This window comes from Acomys russatus, chromosome 19 (assembly GCF_903995435.1).
Source record: "Acomys russatus chromosome 19, mAcoRus1.1, whole genome shotgun sequence".
Lineage (NCBI taxonomy): Eukaryota > Metazoa > Chordata > Mammalia > Rodentia > Muridae > Acomys > Acomys russatus.
In genome coordinates this window covers 59125824-59143673 of record NC_067155.1, presented here as the reverse complement: position 1 = coordinate 59143673, position 17850 = coordinate 59125824, and the positions used below count along the sequence as shown (strand labels likewise).

The window sequence follows — 17850 nt, the reverse complement described above, 5'->3', positions numbered from 1 at the left end:
ATTTTATGTGTATCTTTTGTCTCGGTGTAGGTGCACCACCTGCATGACTGGTGCCCAGAGGGCAGAGGTCACAAGGCACTGAGTCCCCTGGAGCTGGAGTTATAGATTGTTGTGGGCCATACAAACCTGGATCCTCTGAAAAGTCAGTAAACATCTGAGCCATCTCTCTAGGCCCCCATATATGTATTTTACACATTTGTAATGCATATACTTATTATATGTTACATATTTTTTTTAAACTGGTCTAAAGCAAATCGTTACATTCAGTGGCCCCTACATAGCTAAAGATTAATTCTGTCTTCATTGCACCCCCTCGTGGTCATTAAAAGCAATGCAGCGTTTCACGTTGAAAAATTCCTGGTTAAGCCTTGCCTTTTACCGTAGTTAAGCCAAATGCAATCAGTTCCTTCAACTTTCTGCTCTGCATATGCTGCTGCTGCCTTTTGAAAGGCTAACGCAGATCCACGTCTCCACAAAGCTACATCCTCTCCCTCGGTGGAAGGCGCTTTCACAGAGGTCCTGTCTAAAGCCAGCAAGCTATGTCCCTAGGCACTTGAGAAACTCATTTGAGTGAGACGATGCTTCTTGCAGTCGAGGCAGCTTTTGCTTTTTACAGCCCGACTTTGTGCCAGAATACTCCACCCCACCCATACAAAGGCCTCCTCTCCCCCGCTTCCCCATCTACCTAGCCTCTCCTCCACCTAGTTAGCTCCTTCCTCAATCCCTGTGGGTGCAACACCCCCCGCCCCAGCTCACCAAAGGGTAAACTAGGTCCAGATTGAGAAGTGAGGTTCTGAGGAGCAAAATACTCGGGACTGAAAACAAACAAACCCCCACCTCCCCGTGCGTCTAGTCCCCAGTGGCAGAGCGGATTTCACTCATCTCTCACACCTACCCAGGAAGTGAGGACTGCATGCCGCTCCGCAGCAGGTGGGTAAACAAGGGGCTGGGGATATTTAGGTGACAACGCTAGGGTAGGTGCCAGCCAAATGAATACTTAACGCCTGCATGGTTCCAGGTCCCAGAGTGGAGCTAGGGGGATAAAGCGTTTTGAGGAGAGAAGCTGGGATCGGAGGAAGCCAAGGTAGGCATCGCTCGTACCCAAGTGCACTTCCAAGAGATGACTTTCTCCCCTGCCATCCAGAAAGGATCTGAGACACGGGCGGGGGACCGTCTTAAAAGGGGACTCCTGACTCCGAAGAGCTCTGGCGACCCCTCTGACCCCTGCCCCATAGCCCCCAGGAGGCACCTTCGTCGGACTCGCGGCCCCGGCAGCTCCGCTCATCGTCCTCGGCGCTCTCTAGTTCTTCGTCGTCCTCGGGGTAGTACTCCGGGGCGGGAGGCGCTGCAGGCGGGGCGGGCGCCGGAGCTAGCAGCCCCGCGGCGCTCATGTCGCCGCCTCGGGCCGCGGCGGAGCGTGTCCCGCGGAGATCGCGGCCGCCTGGCTGCGTCCGGGACGGCCCCCACCTCGCGGAGCCGGAGCCACAGCCACCCGCTCTCCTTTAGCGCCGAGCTCCGCCCCCACCCCCACCCCCACCCCCCCGGCGCCCGCGCTGGGCAACGGGGGCCTCGCGCAGCCGGCCACTTCCGGGTCGTGGGCTGCCCGGCGACGGCCTGACCCAGCCATCCTCGAGGCAATGGGCGAGACGCCAGACTCCACGTTCTTCGTACAGCACCGTCTTCATCACTGTCCTAAGAATCTTCGCTCGGCCACGGGGGAGGGGCGGAGCCAGGTGTCCCTGGAGTCAGGCATATACCTGGGCAGCTCTGCTTGCAGTCAGGACCCCGAGGCGGGGAGGACACTTCCGGAAACGGCCGCCAGGCGGCGCCCGAAGTCAAAACTAAAGTGTGGACCAGGCGACCTGATGGGTGGAGGCTCTGCAAAGCCCTGGATAGGAGGCTTGGTCCCTGGTTCCCCGTGGCGTGTTTAGAAGCCTGGACAGGCAGAGTGTGTGATACGGAAAATGGGGAGTGTGGTTCAGACCCTGCCTTAACGGGGATTATTAAGAATTAATGGCCGGGCGGTGATGGTGCGTGCCTTTAATCCCAGGACTGGGAGGCAGAGGCAGGCAGATCATTGTGAGTTCGAGGCCAGCCTGGTCTACAAAGCGAGTCCAGGACAGTCAAGGCTACACAGAGAAACCCTGTCTCTAAACTCCGCCCCCTCAAAAAAAAGAATTAAAACAAGTCGGGCGGGGGTGGCACACACCTGTAATCCTAACCCTCATGGAAAGCAGAGGCAGGCGAATTGCAGTGAGTTCGAGGCCAGCCTGGTCTACAAAGTGAGTCCAGGATGGCCAAGGCTACACAGAGAAACTCTGTCTCGAAAAACCAAAGAAAAAAAAGGAAGAAAAAGAAAATGGAGTCAATTTAGAATCCCAAATCCAGGCGGGTGTGGTGGTGCATGCCTTTAATCCCAGCACTCGGGAGGCGGAGGCAGGCGGATCACTGTGAGTTCTAGGCCAGCCAGGTCTACAAAGTGAGTCTAAGACAGCCAAGGCTACACAGAGAAACCCTGTCTCGAAAAAAACAAAACAAAAGAATCCCAAATCCAGGCTGTCCACAGGATAGCTGCTTTGGGTTTCCTCGAATGTAGTTTTTTAAGGCATTTTTTACCTAATCCAGTAACTTGTTAACCTAATTTTCAGATGACCAAATAGAGAATTTCCCTACAGGAACTACATTGGCTAAAATTAAAAAGCCAATGCTGAGCGTAATAGCACACGCCTTTAGTCCCAGCACTCTGGAGGCAGAGGCAGGCCTCTGAGTTGGCCTCCTGGTTCCTAGTCTACAAACCGAGTTCCAGGCAGCCAAGGAGACATAGAGGAACCCTGCCTCGAAAGCAAACATACAAAAAAGCCAAGAAACTGAGTTTCTCCATATGTTAATTTGTGTAGCTCTGTGCTCTTCACACACCCATGGCTTCTCCGCCCACCCCCCAAGAAAAAGGAAGCAATGTTTCAGTTTTTGCGAAAAATAAAAAATAAAAAAATTTTTTAAAAATTCATGGACTCTTCCTGGTACCTCAAGACTATAATCATCACAGAAAGATAAAGACAAGAGCACAGCAAGATCGAGGTTTTCCTGGATTTCAGAGTGAGTTCAAGGCCAGCCAGCCGAGTGAGACCACATCTCACTACATAAGAAAGAGGGCTGTGGGTGCAGCTGGGTAGACTTGCCTGGCGTGCCGGAGACCCTAGCTTCAGTCCCTAATTGGAGGGAGCAGGAAGCTGTGTCCACTGTAACCCTATTCAGTTAACTCAAATCTGCCCAGAAAAAGGAACAAGCAGCGAAGCTGGGCAGCTGTGAACGCAGTGGAAGGCAGGGTGGAACCCACACAGAGGCTCATATCCTTTGTGATCAAAGTTCTTTCCAAACTGGCCCCCAGAGAGACGTCTAAAAATAAGAACATTCGTTCTCAGTCCCATTTATTTTGACATTTCCTATTTACTACCTTGTTTTAATTAAATCTTGGCTCTCTTTGTAAGGGATAGTTCCTCTGTGTGAAATGCAAAAATATTCCAGAATGCAAGGCTGAGAGGACTCTCCCAGAAGTTCAGGGATCTGAGACCCCTGGTCATCCTTCAAGCTCCACCTCAGCAGAGGTTTACAGAGCTGTCTCTCCTCCAAAGGATGAGGTCAGCCTCCAACCTCCCTCCCCCACACACACACCTCTCTCTCTCTCTCTCTCTCTCTCTCTCTCTCTCTCTCTCTCTCTCTCTCTCTCTCTCTCTCGTGTGTGTGTGTGTGTGTGTGTGTGTGTGTGTGTGTGTGTGTTGCACGCACTCATGCTGTTGGATGACATGTAAACTATTTGTGATCTACCACGCTGAGGGACCTGAGCCCTGAGCTCCTGTCAGTAATACTATTGACAGAGCAGAAAAATAAAAGGCAGCATTTTTGAACTCAGAATTTATTGATACAATGAACCAAAAGGTAGTTGGTTTTGTTACTAAATAGTTACAAGCTGGGCCCTTTTTTGTAATCTTGCTTGTGTCTCCCTGATTGCAGACAGCGTTTCTGTCTTTTTTATCTTTTTTTTTTTTTTTTTTGGGGGGGGTTTTGTTTTTCTGAGACAGGGTTTCTCTGTGTAACCCTGGCTGTCCTAGACTCACTTTGTAGACAGGGCTGGCCTTGAACTCAAAGCAATCCACCTGCTTCTGCCTCCTAAGTGCTGTGCCACCACGCCCAGATGAGAATCTACTTTTTTTTTTTTTTTTTTTTTTTAAATTCCCTCATGACTTTAGGCTTGACCAACTCTTTTTTTTTTTTTTTTTTTTTTTTTTTTTTTTTTTTGGTTTTTCAAGACAGAGTCTCTCTGTGTAAGCTTGGCTGTCCTGGACTCACTTTGTAGACCAGGCTGGCCTCGAACTCACAGGGATCTGCCTGCCTCTGCCTCCCAAGTGCTGGGATTAAAGGCGTGAGCCACCACGGGGCCAACTCTTATCAATGCCTATAAAACCTAAGTTTCTTTCAAAATCAAGTTCTAGCCCTTAACCCCGCCCCCTCCCCGTGCTTCTCCAATCTATGATATTCCATCAGGCTACTCAGCAAACACCTGCCTCAGAGCAAGACCTAAACCCAACCCATGCCGCCCTCTGTTCACAACTTCCGGCCTTCCCGGCCTCTGTGTTCCACCGTGCAGATACTAAGGGTCCCCATTAATTGGGATGAAGTTTGATTTGCAAGCACACAGTGGTTAGGATGCAATTTTTTCTGGGGGATATAGCTGGGGGGGGGGGGAGCAGTTTTCAGACATGTTTGAATCTCTAGATTCAATCTCCAAGACTTAATGATAATGATGATTTTAAAAGCCAGTGTGGTGGCATGTGACTTTAAACTGCAGCCCGAGGCGGCAGCAGGCAGATCCCTGTGAGCCTAGGGCCACAGTTCTCCGCCAACAAGGGCAACATAGTGAGACCAAGTCTCGGAGATACATAAATAAATAATAAATGATTTTGTGGCAGAGCGTTTACTGGGAGCTAAAGCAAAAGTCTACATCTGACAAGGTTTAGGGTGAAAATGTGTCCCCGCGGAAAGCCGTTTTTAGCTTCTACCATCAACTGAAACAACACAGCCCATTTCCCCCAAAATATGAGACATGACCTGGTGCACTTTAATCCCTGGCAAGCACTATGTTTCAGCGTGGCTCAGGATGGACCCAGGTTACTGCAGGTTGCACTTGGGGTCAAAGCTCAGCAGCTTTCTGCCTTTGGTTCACTAAAGCCCGTGGCCCCGAAAGGTTTCGTTGGATATTCTTGCTGGAATCTTGCCAAAGCCAACGGGGTCTCCCTGCCTACTAAGTATTGGTGTTCACACCACCTCCGGGCCACGAAGAGTGGAAGGGTTTGGCTCCTAAAAATGTGCCCAGAGGTCGGGCGTGGTGGCGCATACCTTTATAATCCCAGCACGGAGGTGGGGGTGGGGAGGCGAATCACTGTGAGTTCAAGACCAGCCTGGTCTACAAAGTGAGCCCAGGACAGCCAGGGCTACACAAAGAAACCTATCTCAAAAAAAAAAAAAAAAAAAAAAAAAAAAAAAAAAAGGAAAAGAAAAGAAAGAAAAAGAAAAAAGCATTTAGCTGAGTAAAGTCCTCAAGTAGTTACAGATCCCACCCTCCCACCCCGCCAGCTGTAAACTGAGGTCCACTAAACACGAGGCAAAGAAACGGCAATTCCCTTCTGAGAGTTAGAAAATATTTACAAGCCCCGGGCGCAAAGCTGCCCTTAAGGGTGACTAGGAGTTGTGAAAGGTCCAGCGAAAAACGGGTTCGACGGCACATGCTCTCTCCCACGGTGGTCTTCCCAAAAAAAAAAAAAAAAAAAAAAAACCAAGGCTTGGGGAAAAGAGAGCCACGAACTTTGACCCCAGCGCAGCACAAACAAGGTTGACCGCGCCCGAAGAGGGCCCCATGTAACCCAAGTTGGGAGAGCTTCCGCGTTGGAAGGAGCCCCGCCCACCGGACCCGCCCATCGCCAGCTCGGCCAATCTCTCGGACTGCTCGGGCTTCTCAGGGAAAGACAATCAAACGCCGATATGCAGCCTGGGCCCTGAGGCCGGCGATCAGGGAAGGTCAGTAGAGAGCCTATCAGAGCACGACTGTAGGCGGAGTCAGGGGCGGGGTCGAGTGGGGGCGGGGCGCGCTCCGCGCAGTCGGGTGCGATTGGCCACCCCTGGCGGAGCCGCACCTCGGACAGCAGCAGCGGCCGCAGCCGAGGGTCCTGCGTGGAGAGTGGGGCGCGACGCGGACTCGCGGACGGAGGCTGCGCTTCGGGACCCAGCACGCGAAGACCTAGCACGAGAGCGACTCGGGGCACGAGTGAGTGGAGGCGGCGGCGCCTGGGCCGCGGGTGACAGCGCTGAGGTGAGAGCGCGGGCGCCAGAGTGACAGCCGGAGTCCCAGCGCGGGGACCGGGCGCAGCGGCCGCGAGCATCCCGGGAGCGGAGTTGCTAGCGGTTCTGCCAGTGCACCGGGGCCCCGGGAGGGATCGGGACGGGGAGTGGGGAGGGGACCCCGAGAGGGACCGCGGGTGAGAGGACCAGGATGGGAACAGAGACAGCGGGGTGAGGAGTGGACTCCGAGAGGGACCACGAGTGAGCGAGGGGACCCCGAGAGGAATGGGCAAAGCAGGATAAGGAGGGGACCGAGAAATACCGAGGGTGAGCAAGGGGATCCCAAGACAGGACGAGGCAGCGGGATTAACGAGGCGACTTGAAGAGGAACCCCGGGCAATGGGATGAGCGAGAGGACCCCAGAGAGATTGCGAAGGCGGGATGGACGAGGCGGTCCGCCCCAGTGGGAAGAGCGGACGGGACCCAGAGAGGGACCGGGACTGCAGACTGAGCAAGCTGACTTGGGAGAACCCAGACAGAGGAACGAAGGAAGGGGACCCAAGAGGGACCAAGACAGGGAATGAATACGCAAAGGAGACCTCAAGGGAGGCCAGGGCTCTGAAAGCCGTGTCCTGGCAATAGATGTGAAGACGACCTCAAGAAGCCTTAGGGTAGCCCGGTAACGGGAGGGGTCCCCGAAAGGGGCCAGGACAGGCGAGTGGGAGCGAAGGACTCAAGCAGGGCCAGCACTGAGAGTCCAAGGGGAGCAGGAGAGTGAGATAGCAGAGAAGAGCTTGCTGAGCATGACTTGTGGGTTTCTTCCCTAGCAGTCAGGCACCTGGGGGAAAGCACGGGCAGCTTGGGTCTCCGTGGCATTGAGTGGGGACAGCAGTTACGCTGACACCTGGACACCGATGTTCCACCTCTAAGAATCCGAGGTCTCCCCGAGGCTTGAGTTGCGGGACAGTGGAAGGGAGATCACGTGATGGGCCTGGGAGTGAAAGACAGATCCCAAGGGCTCGCCAAGGGCTAGCCAGACGATTTGTAGAGATTAAGACTAAGGCCTCGCCTCTTCCAAACAGCAGGCTGGCTTCCCATCTCTTTCCTAAAGTTCCACCAGGGATTCCTTGATGACAGATCCAGGGGGAAACTAGAGAGGCTTGCTTCCATTCACTAAATTCCAAGAAGCTGGAGGAAGAGTTCTTTTAGCAGACCCTGACCTTGGATTAATTAGGATGTTAATTTTAATGCTGTGTGCTCTTAAAGCACAGGGTTTTTTTTGTTTGTTTGTTTGGTTGCTTTGGTTTGGTTTTAGCCTTTCGTTTTCACTCCACAAGGAGTTAAGAAACTTTTTCCCATTTGGCAGCCCGTCCCTGTCAGTGTTTACAATGCCGATTTAAGAGAACTGGAGCAGGTTTGTAGTCCAGGCTGTTTAACTTTGATGTGTTGTTAGACACAGTTAGAAGGTCGCACTCAATTTTTCAAAGCAGTTCCTGGGGCCAATAAACGAATGGCACGTTCTAGGCACGATTAGGGGCCAGATGAACATATTCAAAGCAGACTCAGTCGGTCCATCTCAAGGCTGGGATCTGAAGCGAGAGAAGGTGGCAGGTGCAAGATAGCCTCAGCGACTCTGATGCGTGTGGCCGTGTCATGACCGGAGTGCCAGAATATGTTGACATGGCCCTAAGCACCTTCTGGATTCTTCCCCGGGGCACTTTATTAGGTCATCAACTTATAGTTGAAGATTTTTAAGGAATCATGATGGGGTTTTGGGTTTTTTTCTTCTTCAATTATTTTTTTGGGTTGGTATTTACAAAGCAATAAGATTTTTTTTTTTTTTTTTTTTTTTTTTTTTTTTTTTTTGAGACAGGGTTTCTCTGTGTAGCCTTGGCTGTCCTGGACTCGCTTTGCAGATCAGGCTGGCCTCGAACTCACAGCGATCCGCCTGCCTCTGCCTCCCAAGTGCTGGGATTAAAGACATGTACCGCCATGCCCAGCTCAGCAATGAGTTTTCTTTGTGCCATTTTTATGTATCACTTGTATTTCGGTTTTTTAAAAAATCTTTTTCTCTATTTCTAACGTTATTTCTCTTCTCTTCATCACTGTCTTATTTAGTTTAGAGACTTAGAAAATGATGGTTTTAGGGAACTAATGGAGATTGGTAACTACTATCCATTTTTTGTTTGTTTTGTTTGGGGGGTTGTTTGTTTCTTTTATGAGAAAGGGTTTTTCTGTGTAGCCTTGGCTGTCCTGGATGCACTTTGTAGACCAGACTGGCCTCGAACTTAGAGACCCGCCTGCCTCTGCCTCCCAGAGCGCTGGGATGACAGACATGTGCCACTGTACCCTGTCATTGCTGTTATTTCAGTGTCTCCTCTAGGTCACAGTTAGAGTATATGTTGTTTGAAACACTTTCACAGGGCATGATAGCAGGACTCAGGATGCTGAGGAGGATCTTTTGAGTTGGAGGCTAGCCTGGGCTACATACGCAGGGGTTACCAAGATAGCCCTGGGCTCTGAGACCCCAGTTCAAAAGACTGAAGAAATGTTTTGCTTGCGTTTAGTACTAGACAGTTCCAGTCAAACTACACTGTAGTATTCCTCACAGACACAATGTAGGGCTGGGCGAACCAGCCCAAAGCCCTGGCTTTGGTCCCCAGAACAGTAGCAAAAGTAGAGGCTTGCCTAGGTCTGCTATTGATTTGGCTAGGTATAGAGCATGAACCCCAAGGCCTTGAGAATATTAGGCAAGTGATCTTCCCACTGAGCCACACTGTCAGCCTCGATGCTAGTTCAGTCCAACACCAACGTCTCTGAAATGGTTTTCAGGGGGACGATAGTAAGTGAAACTGCCCTTCCACAGCAGTTCTGAGTGTGGAGCAAGGCGACAATGAAATTCCCACCCACCAGAACCACCACCACCACCACCCCCCACCCCACCCCCGAGAGACTCAAGTGATGCTGAGGACAGGAGGAACAGCAGCAAGCACAGATTTTTCTCAGAATTCAAGGAAGAAGTAAAGTTAAGGGGTTGGGGGTGGGGTTTAAGCCATTTAACTCCTATGCCTATTCACGGGTATTAGGCACGTGGAAGTGTGAGATATTCTGAATGGCCCCAGACCTTCCAGGAAGTTCCAGAAGTGTCTAAGCAGAAGGGAGGAGAAGAATCCCCCACCCCCCAATCTGGTAAGCTCACTTCTGAGCAGTGCAAATGGTCATTTCTAAAGACAAAACAAGAAAAGCATTTCCTGGTATGAAAAGAAAGCACCCTGCTCCTCCCCTGAGTCATCACCGAGGCAGCCATGGCAACCACTTCACTCAGGATTCAGGGTTGATGGAGCCGGACCTCTGGAGTAGAATTCTTAGTGATAAGAGGAGCCCGTAGCTTTCTTCCCTGGGGAGGGCATATGAGATCGGTACGCGTTTGTTTACCTGAAAGCCTTGTTTCTTGTTTAGAAAATGCCATGACAAGAAGAGATGCAGATGACCACTTACATATTCTATACCAGTTCTTAGTCCCAGGCTAGCCGGAGCCCAGGAAACCTAAGGACCCATTTCCCACTCTCCTTACTACTGGAGTCCAGTACAGTTGCTCCATTGTACTCTCGGAGGCTGCCTAGCTATCTAGCGTGGCTTAACACGCAAGCCAACCTGAACAAGCGTTTTCATTGCTTGCCAGCATTCATAAATGCACGGGTCTTCAGCAGAGCCGGGTGTAGGAGTTGGAGCAAGTGCTGGGGAGCTGACACAGGAGGCTCACGGAGTCTCACTTTGCACACATTTGCTACCCTGTGTTACACACAGATGCATCTTTCCATAATTTTCTCCCAGCTTAATTTTCTTCTCTCCCAAAAAGAACACAGACATATACACATATACACACATACACATACATACACATAGACACACATAGACAAGCACACAGAGACAGGCATATACCCACACAGACACACATAGACAAGCACACAGAGAGACAGGCATATACCCACACAGACACACATATGCACATAGATAGATGCACATGTTTTGGGAATTCCTGAGGAAATAACTTTTAATTTGTCCTTCTTCAGGGCAAATGCCTACCACCCACAGTAGACAGTTTCTGAGTTGTTGTCATCTTGGGAGGTGTATTTTGGCCTGGATGATGTGTTGTGGGCTAGCCTCATCACCCATTTAATTGGCTGCTTTACTGCTTGAGGGGATATATTTAGTTCCCAGCCAATGGAACATTCCATGCCCGAGTCCATCATCAGGGGTCCTTGTCACCTTACCTCTGGCCTCCATGAGGAAAGTGAAATTGAAGCCACCTCCCGCACTTTATTGTAATATTGTGGTTAATGGATGAGGTACTCATTGGAAGAGCTCAACTCCAGCTTTTCCCACTATTTGGGGGGCAGGGAAGGAAACCTTTTATCCCCAGATCAACCTGGGACCTATAGTATATACTCATTTTTATTTTCCTTTGTGTTAATTTATCTATTGTGTGCCTGTACAGGTTAACAAGTGTGTGAAGGTCAGAGGACGTATGAGTCTCTCCTTCTACCATGTAGGTCCCAGGAATCAAACTCGTGCCATCGGGCTTGGCGGCAAGCACCTTTACCCACTGAGCCATCTCGCCAGCCCCGCGCTAACTTCTTAATTTTACAAGCAAGGGCTTTCTTTTTGTTTTATTTATTGTGCTTGGCCTGAATGTGTGTCTGTACTGCATGTGTGCCCGGTGCCTGTGAGGGCCAGAAGAGGGCACCAAATCCCCCCCGGAACTAGAATTAGAGATGGTTGTGAGCCACCATTAGACTCTGGGAACTGAACCCGGGTCCTCCGTAAGAGAAACTGGTGCTCTTAACCACTCAGCCATCTCGCCAGCCCTCTGCTTATGTTTGAGTGTTTCACTTTCTTTCTGCCTGTCACTGGCATATGCCCATGGCAAACAAGGGTAGCAGCAATTCTAATGCATCTTGCTCTGCCACTACAATAGATCCCACTAATTAAATCGGAAAACTTTCTTAAATAAACTAATAACTTAATTGGTCTTGGCAGTGAACACACTAAACAGAATCATAGTTCGTGGCCAATTTTCTCTTCCATTGAGAACATAGGCCTTTAAATTTTATTTTTTTTTTTTTTACTTAATTTTTAATGGCTATAGTATCTTTTATTTATCCTCTGACCACTTGGTACATGTATACAATATATCTCGACCATATCCTCCTCACTACGTTTTCTGTCTCTCCAGACACCCTCCAACATGTCTCTCTCCCAACTTCATGTCCGCCACCCCACACCCACCATCCACTAAGCCCAATCAGTCCTGCCCGCTGGAATGCTGGCCTATCTGTTGGCTTCATCCCATGAGTGCCATGGTGGCTGCATTGTGGCAGGAGCCATCACCTCCCAGCCCCCTCCTTGTCATTCAGCACTTTGCCCCAGGTATGACTCTGCTGGATCTCTGCCGCCAACTGCTGGAGGAAACCTCTCCCCAACCATAGCTGAGAGCAGCACCAATTGTGGGGATAAACATAAAATTCCATATTTTGAATGTGTAAATACACATATTTTAGTTTATTCTTTGAGATGATTGGGCTCAAACTCAGGACCTCAAATGTACTAGGCAGGTGCCCTGCCGGGGAGCTACAACCTCCTCTACAAGTAGTTTGAAAAACTATTTTGGCATGGCTTTTAAGTGATGTGGGTCAAAATTTAACAGTAGAGATAGGAAGTTAAACGGTGCTTTGCAGACCCTTATGCTTTTATGGTCTCTGCAAAACTATTTTTCTGGATTTGTATTGTGACAGTGACTTACTCTATAGCCCAGGCTGACCTTGAACTCTCAAGCGACCTCTCCTGTCAGCTTCCCACAGTCTCCGATTACAGGCGTGAGCCACCGTGCCTGCCTTGCAAAATTCTTCCAGCCACTGCATGCGAGGTCCCGTTTCCACGTTTCCAACTGACTGGCCTGTGAGCTGAGGACATGGATGGGGCCTTACTTACCTTTGCACACCCCAGACCAAGTGTGAGCCATGAAGTAGGAAGTGTGCTCAGTAAGTGTGCATAGGAATGAGGAAATGAATTACTGGTCAGCAAATGAATAGGTCGTATTTATGTCTTCTTTCTAGTCCTCACGAGGGCTTTTAGCTCATCAAAAGGATTGGCGGGGGTTGGGGGGGAGCGCATCAAGATGACCCAGTCTGTTCAAGCACTTGCTCCTATGCCTGGTGACCAGAGATCAGTCCCTGTAACCCACATAGGGGTGGAAGGAGAGACCTGACACCACAGCATGGTCCTAGCCTCCACACGTGTGCCATGTGTGTCATGTGTGCCCATAGACACCAGAATGCACACACATACACAATAATAATAAATGAAACAGAACCGAATTGGAGATGGATTATCATCAAAATACATTGTTCACATGTGTAAATTTGTTTTTGTTTTTGTTTTTTGAGACAGGTTTCTCTGTGTAGCCTTGACTATCTTAGACTCGCCTTGTAGACCAGGCTGGCCTCGAACTCACAGCGATCCACCTGCCTCTGCCTCCTGAGTGCTGGGATTAAAGGCATGCTGCACAATAGATATCTCAATTATTGAAGTGTATTAAATTGTAATACTTAGAGTCAAACTAGTCTTTAAGTATAGCTTTGCAGATAATTATAGAATGCAGTTGTCACTGCAGGTGACAATGACAGGAAAATTCCTAAGGGAAGACTCTCCTCTGAGCATGACAGAGAGTCTGGCATCAGGAGCTCAGGACTTGGAAACATCCGTGGTCATTTTCAACATTTCACTTGGACTCTCTTGGTTTTTCAAGGCAGGGTTTCTCTATGTACCCTGGCTGTCCTATAATTCATTCTGTAGACCAGGCTGGCCTCCAGCTCAGACATTCACCTGCCTCTACCTCCTGAGTTCGCTTTGTTAATGTGTGGGGTGGGGGCGCTGTTACTTTGTATCTTTGAGTGGGATTTTTTTATTGTATGGATCCTTAGGAATTTTGTTCTCCATTCTCTGGGTCTTAGTAACAAAGAAAATTCTCAAGTCTGTAAACTGTTCCTGAGAACATGAGTGTGTAGCCTTAACACCCAATAAGAAGAGGTGTGTGCTGAGACAATAGCTTGGTGGGTAAAGATCCCTGCCACCAATCCCTGGGACCCACGTGGTATAAGGAGAGAGTTGACTCTCATAATTTGTCCTCTGACTCATGGTTTGACAAGTATGCTCATAGGTGTGCGCGCGCACACACACACACACAGACACACACACACATATTCAAAGTAAATAAAAATATAATTTAAAACTTTTTAGATTTCTTCTTTTTATGAGCCTGAGTGTTTTGCTTGCATGTATGCCTCTGCACCACATGCATGCAGTGTCTGAGGGAGCCAGAAGAGGGTGTCAGATCCCCTGGAACTAGAGTTACAGACAGCTATCAGCTGTCATTACAGATGCTGGGAACCAAACCCTGGCCCTCGCAAGAACAGCCGGTATTCTTAACCACTGAACCATCTGTCTAGCATCCCTCCAAAAGAAATTATTGTTCAAAGCCAGATGAGGTGGGGCACATCCATAATCCCCGAACTGGGGAGGTGGAGATAGGTGGATTGAGGTTCCCTAGCTAACCAAGTTAGCTGAATCAATACGCTTCTGGGGCAGTAAGAGGCGCTGCCACAGAAAATAAGGTGGAGGGTGATTGAGAAAGACGCTGACGTTGACTGAATCTGGCTTCCACATGCGAGCACATACACACATATACACAGACACGCACACACACATACCACGTACACCACACGCACACATACACACATACACACAAACATAGCACACACACATATACATGTACACCACACACACACATACACATGCACACATACACACAAACATACACGCACAGACACACATTCACCACACACACACATACACACATTCACCACACACATACACCATACACACACACATATACACAGACACACACACACACCTCTGTTATGTGCAACAGGAGATGGTGGTGACTTGACCCCGATCTTCCAAAGCAAAGGCCTTTCTTTCTAGAATGATCACTCAGTCGCTGAGCACAAATAAACTTGGGGGTGCTCCCCACCTTTCAAACTGAGTCCTTCTCCCCAGCACTTGCTGACTTCTGACAGACCTGCCATTCTGTTTGTTCTGTTCCTCTTAACCCCCCACCCCCACCCCCGCTAGCATGTAGGGTCCACAGAGAGAGCTTCTTCTGGTTTTACTCATTGCCACCACCCCAGCTAGTTGCTTAGTGAACGTTTGTTGAGTGACTAATAGAAATCTGGCTTGAGTAAGTTCTCCAATTGGTTGGCTACAAAGAGTTTCATTTTTTTGAGCTTAAGGAAGTAAAAATCCTGAGGAAGGAAAGTGTAGTTTGGAAGCGTTTTCATGTCCTTTTTACTCTCTGGATTTTAGGTTGGCCTTTCACGTTAGCCTTGCGTTCATTCTATTTTTGACCATAGAAGCCAAGAGAAAATTCTTTTAGAGATGTTTGTTATACGGTAGCCTCTCCGATGCCCATGTCACCTCCTTAGGCAACATAAACAGGCAGGAATGAAGAAAAGATGAGCCCCGGAGCCCAAGCACTAACCCGCTGGAGGCTTTTCACTTGGTTTCCGTGGCTTATGATATTGACGCCGGGAACTGGTCAGACCAAACTCCTGGTGTTAATTGGAGGATGTTATAGGCTTTCTGCATGTATGGGTAATTGCATTTGAAGCATGTTGCAAGCTTGAATTGAAATAGCAGCACTGGCGAGCACTTCCTTTTGCCTGCTGGCTCCCACGCCCGCCCCGACATGCATTTGAAATACTGAGGACACACAAGCCCTCCCTCCCTTCCATGCACCCAGTTTCTGCCTCTTTTTCCAGTGTCTCCCCGTATAAGCCAGGCTGGCCTTGAACTTGCCATCCTCCCAGTTTAGCCTCCCCGATGCAGGGGTTACTGTTGTGAGCCACCAAGCTTGGGATCTTTCTAGGCCCTTATAACGATGCTTTTAATAGTAGACACCAGCTGCCATCTAAGCGTCCTCAGTCTCTGCCACATGAAACTTCTCTTTCCCACTCATGTATAAAATCCCCCAAACTCCAGGCTTTGTTCTCTTCGTCACAGTGTCCTAGAGCCAAGGACGATATTTTGAAGAGAGCAGTGGTTCTCAGCCTTCCTAATGCTGCGCCCCTTTAACACAGGTCCTCATGCTGTGGTGTTCCCCCAACCGTAAAATTATTTCATTCCTATTTCATAACTGTAACTTTGCTACTGTTCTGATTTGTAATAGCTGGTATGCAGGATGTCTGAAATGGGGTTCTTGGGGGGGTCTCCACCCACCGGTTGAGAACCTCTGGACAGAGGCAGTGATTTAGAGTGGGTACTGACACTGACCCTGAAACTGACTGAGGGCCTTAGGCTAGACCAGCACTGTACCTCCCCCTTGACTCTCTTTCTTTTTTCAGGATTTGTTGTTGTTGGTTTGGGGTTGTTTTTGTTGTTGTTATTGTTGTTGTTTTGGTTTTTCGAGACAGGGTTTCTCTGTGTAGCCTTGGCTGTCTTGGACTCACTTTGTAGACCAGGCTGGCCTTGAACTCACAGCAATGTACCTGGCTCTGCCTCCTGAGTGCTGGGATTAAAGGTGTGCACTACCATACCTGGAGGATTTGGGTTTTTTGTTTTTTTTTATGTGCGTGTCAGTGCACATGTGTGAGTGTGGGTGTGTGCGTGCGTGAGGAAGCAGAAGTGGGCTTTGCATCCCTTAGAATTAGAATTGCAGGCATCTGTGAGCCATGTGAGTGCTGGGATCCAAACCCCAGACCCTAAGTAGAGCTGCAAGCCCTTTTAGCCGTGGAGCCCTCTCCCCAGACCTCTCCCTTCGCTGCTCATTTTCTTTTCTTTTTTTTTTTTTCTTTTTGGTTTTTCAAGACAGGGTCTCCCTGTGTTAGCTTTGGCTGTCCTGGACTCACTTTGTAGACCAGGCTGGCCTCGAACTCACAGCAATCCGCCCGCCTCTGCCTCCTGAGTGCTGGGATTAAAGGCGTGTGTCATCACACCCAGCTTCCACTGCTCATTTTTAAGACAGCTTTTCACTAAATTGCCCAGGGTGTCCTTGAACTCACTCTGAAGCCCAGACAGGCTCTGAAGTCCCCTATAGTCCAAGCAAGACTTGAACTTGGGCTCATCCTGTTTCCCCCCCCTCCCCCACTAGGACGGGCTCCTTAATGGTGAGTTTTAGAAAAATCAGGAAAACCTATTAAAATGAACTGCCCCCTGCCCTTGCAAGCCAGGCATTCACCAGTCCACAATGAAGCTTGCTGGACGGTGCTCAGTTTGAGGCCAGGGTGGTAGAGTCCTAGGTCCTAGATGTTCCCACAGTAAGGAGAGAGAAAGAGAGGGAGAGAGACAGAGAGAGAGAGAGAGAGAGAGAGAGAGAGAGAGAGAGAGAGAGACCAGCAGCAGCAGATTGGCACCACCCAGAGGCACATGCACCTGCTAGGGCCAATGAGCGTCGGAACAGGAAATACTGCATGCAGGCTGCAGGGCCCGATAGCACCGTGGGGCACCCTGTGCATGCTTCTTCATCTGAAGTTCCTCCTAAGGATTTCATGGGGGCTTTTCTTGCAGACTTTCCACACGTACGGAAGACATTTTAGAGAGTAAAATGTGAAAGCGACTTGCCTGGTCTTCGGTCTCCAGGAAGCCGGTGAGTGCCTTCTGTGATGTTTTCACCGCCTCCTAACAGGGTGTGTCCCTCCAAAGCTCCCAGAGCAGCCAGGCAGAGGGATGTGGGGTACCTTCATGTAGCCCGATGCTGACTATGCCAGTGTCTTTATGGAGGCCCATAGCCTGGCTTGGCCTGCTGTTTACATGTCTCTGCAGCAGCAGCCATTGACCGAATGTCATAGATATTTTTTTTTAGCATGGTGTTTGTTTAGCTAGCTCCTGTTTGTTCTCTTTGGTGGGAACTGGGGGGTGGAGCTGGGGTACTAGGGGTACTGGAAACTTGTTTTAGGACATTCCTTCCCCCCAAGTGCCAAAATGCAAAGCCCTCTAAAGTGCTCTTGAGGCTCCCGGTCTGACCAGGAAGTGCTGCCGAAGTCCCACTTGAGTCTCTGCTAAGGACTTCCTTTCTCAGAATGAAGGCGTTGACTGCCTAGGGGTGTCCTTGTCACTGCAGTTGATGACAGGCTTATCTTTCCTGTGAGCCAGAGGCAGTCCTTCAATGAAATTCACCTCTCAGGCCTATTGGCTGCTGGAGCTAAAGTTCCACAAGTTGCCTTGGACATTGAGGGAGGGGCCTGTGAGGGAGGGGCCTGTGAGGGAGGGGCCTGTGAGGGAGGGGCCTGTGAGGAAGCGAAGCTTGGGTCTTCATTTTATATTTTACTATCAATCAACTTATGGTGACACACCGTCCCCACACGGGAGCCACTTAAACTTCCTGTTGCACTTCACGTGAGTACTTAGGACCTTCGCTCACAGTCCAGCTGACAATTGGAAAGCTGCGGCTGGTCGGGCCCA

General features: G+C 49.7%; 1 protein-coding gene and 1 long non-coding RNA gene across 2 annotated transcripts in view; one reads left to right on the top strand and one right to left on the bottom strand.

Annotated features, from left to right (window-relative positions):
* Suds3 (SDS3 homolog, SIN3A corepressor complex component) overlaps window positions 1-1507 on the bottom strand; it is a 28339-nt gene extending 26832 nt beyond the window's left edge. Inside the window, exon 1 of the mRNA XM_051161637.1 lies at window positions 1250-1507. Coding sequence (XP_051017594.1) covers window positions 1250-1391 — 142 coding nt within the window. The 5' untranslated portion in view covers window positions 1392-1507. The remainder of the gene's footprint in view (window positions 1-1249) is intronic.
* Window positions 1508-6163: 4656 nt separating this feature from the next.
* The window catches only part of LOC127202842 (uncharacterized), a 35603-nt gene continuing 23916 nt past the window's right edge, over window positions 6164-17850 (top strand). Inside the window, exons 1-2 of the long non-coding RNA XR_007832360.1 lie at window positions 6164-6319; window positions 16957-17035. This is a non-coding gene — a long non-coding RNA (uncharacterized LOC127202842). The remainder of the gene's footprint in view (window positions 6320-16956; window positions 17036-17850) is intronic.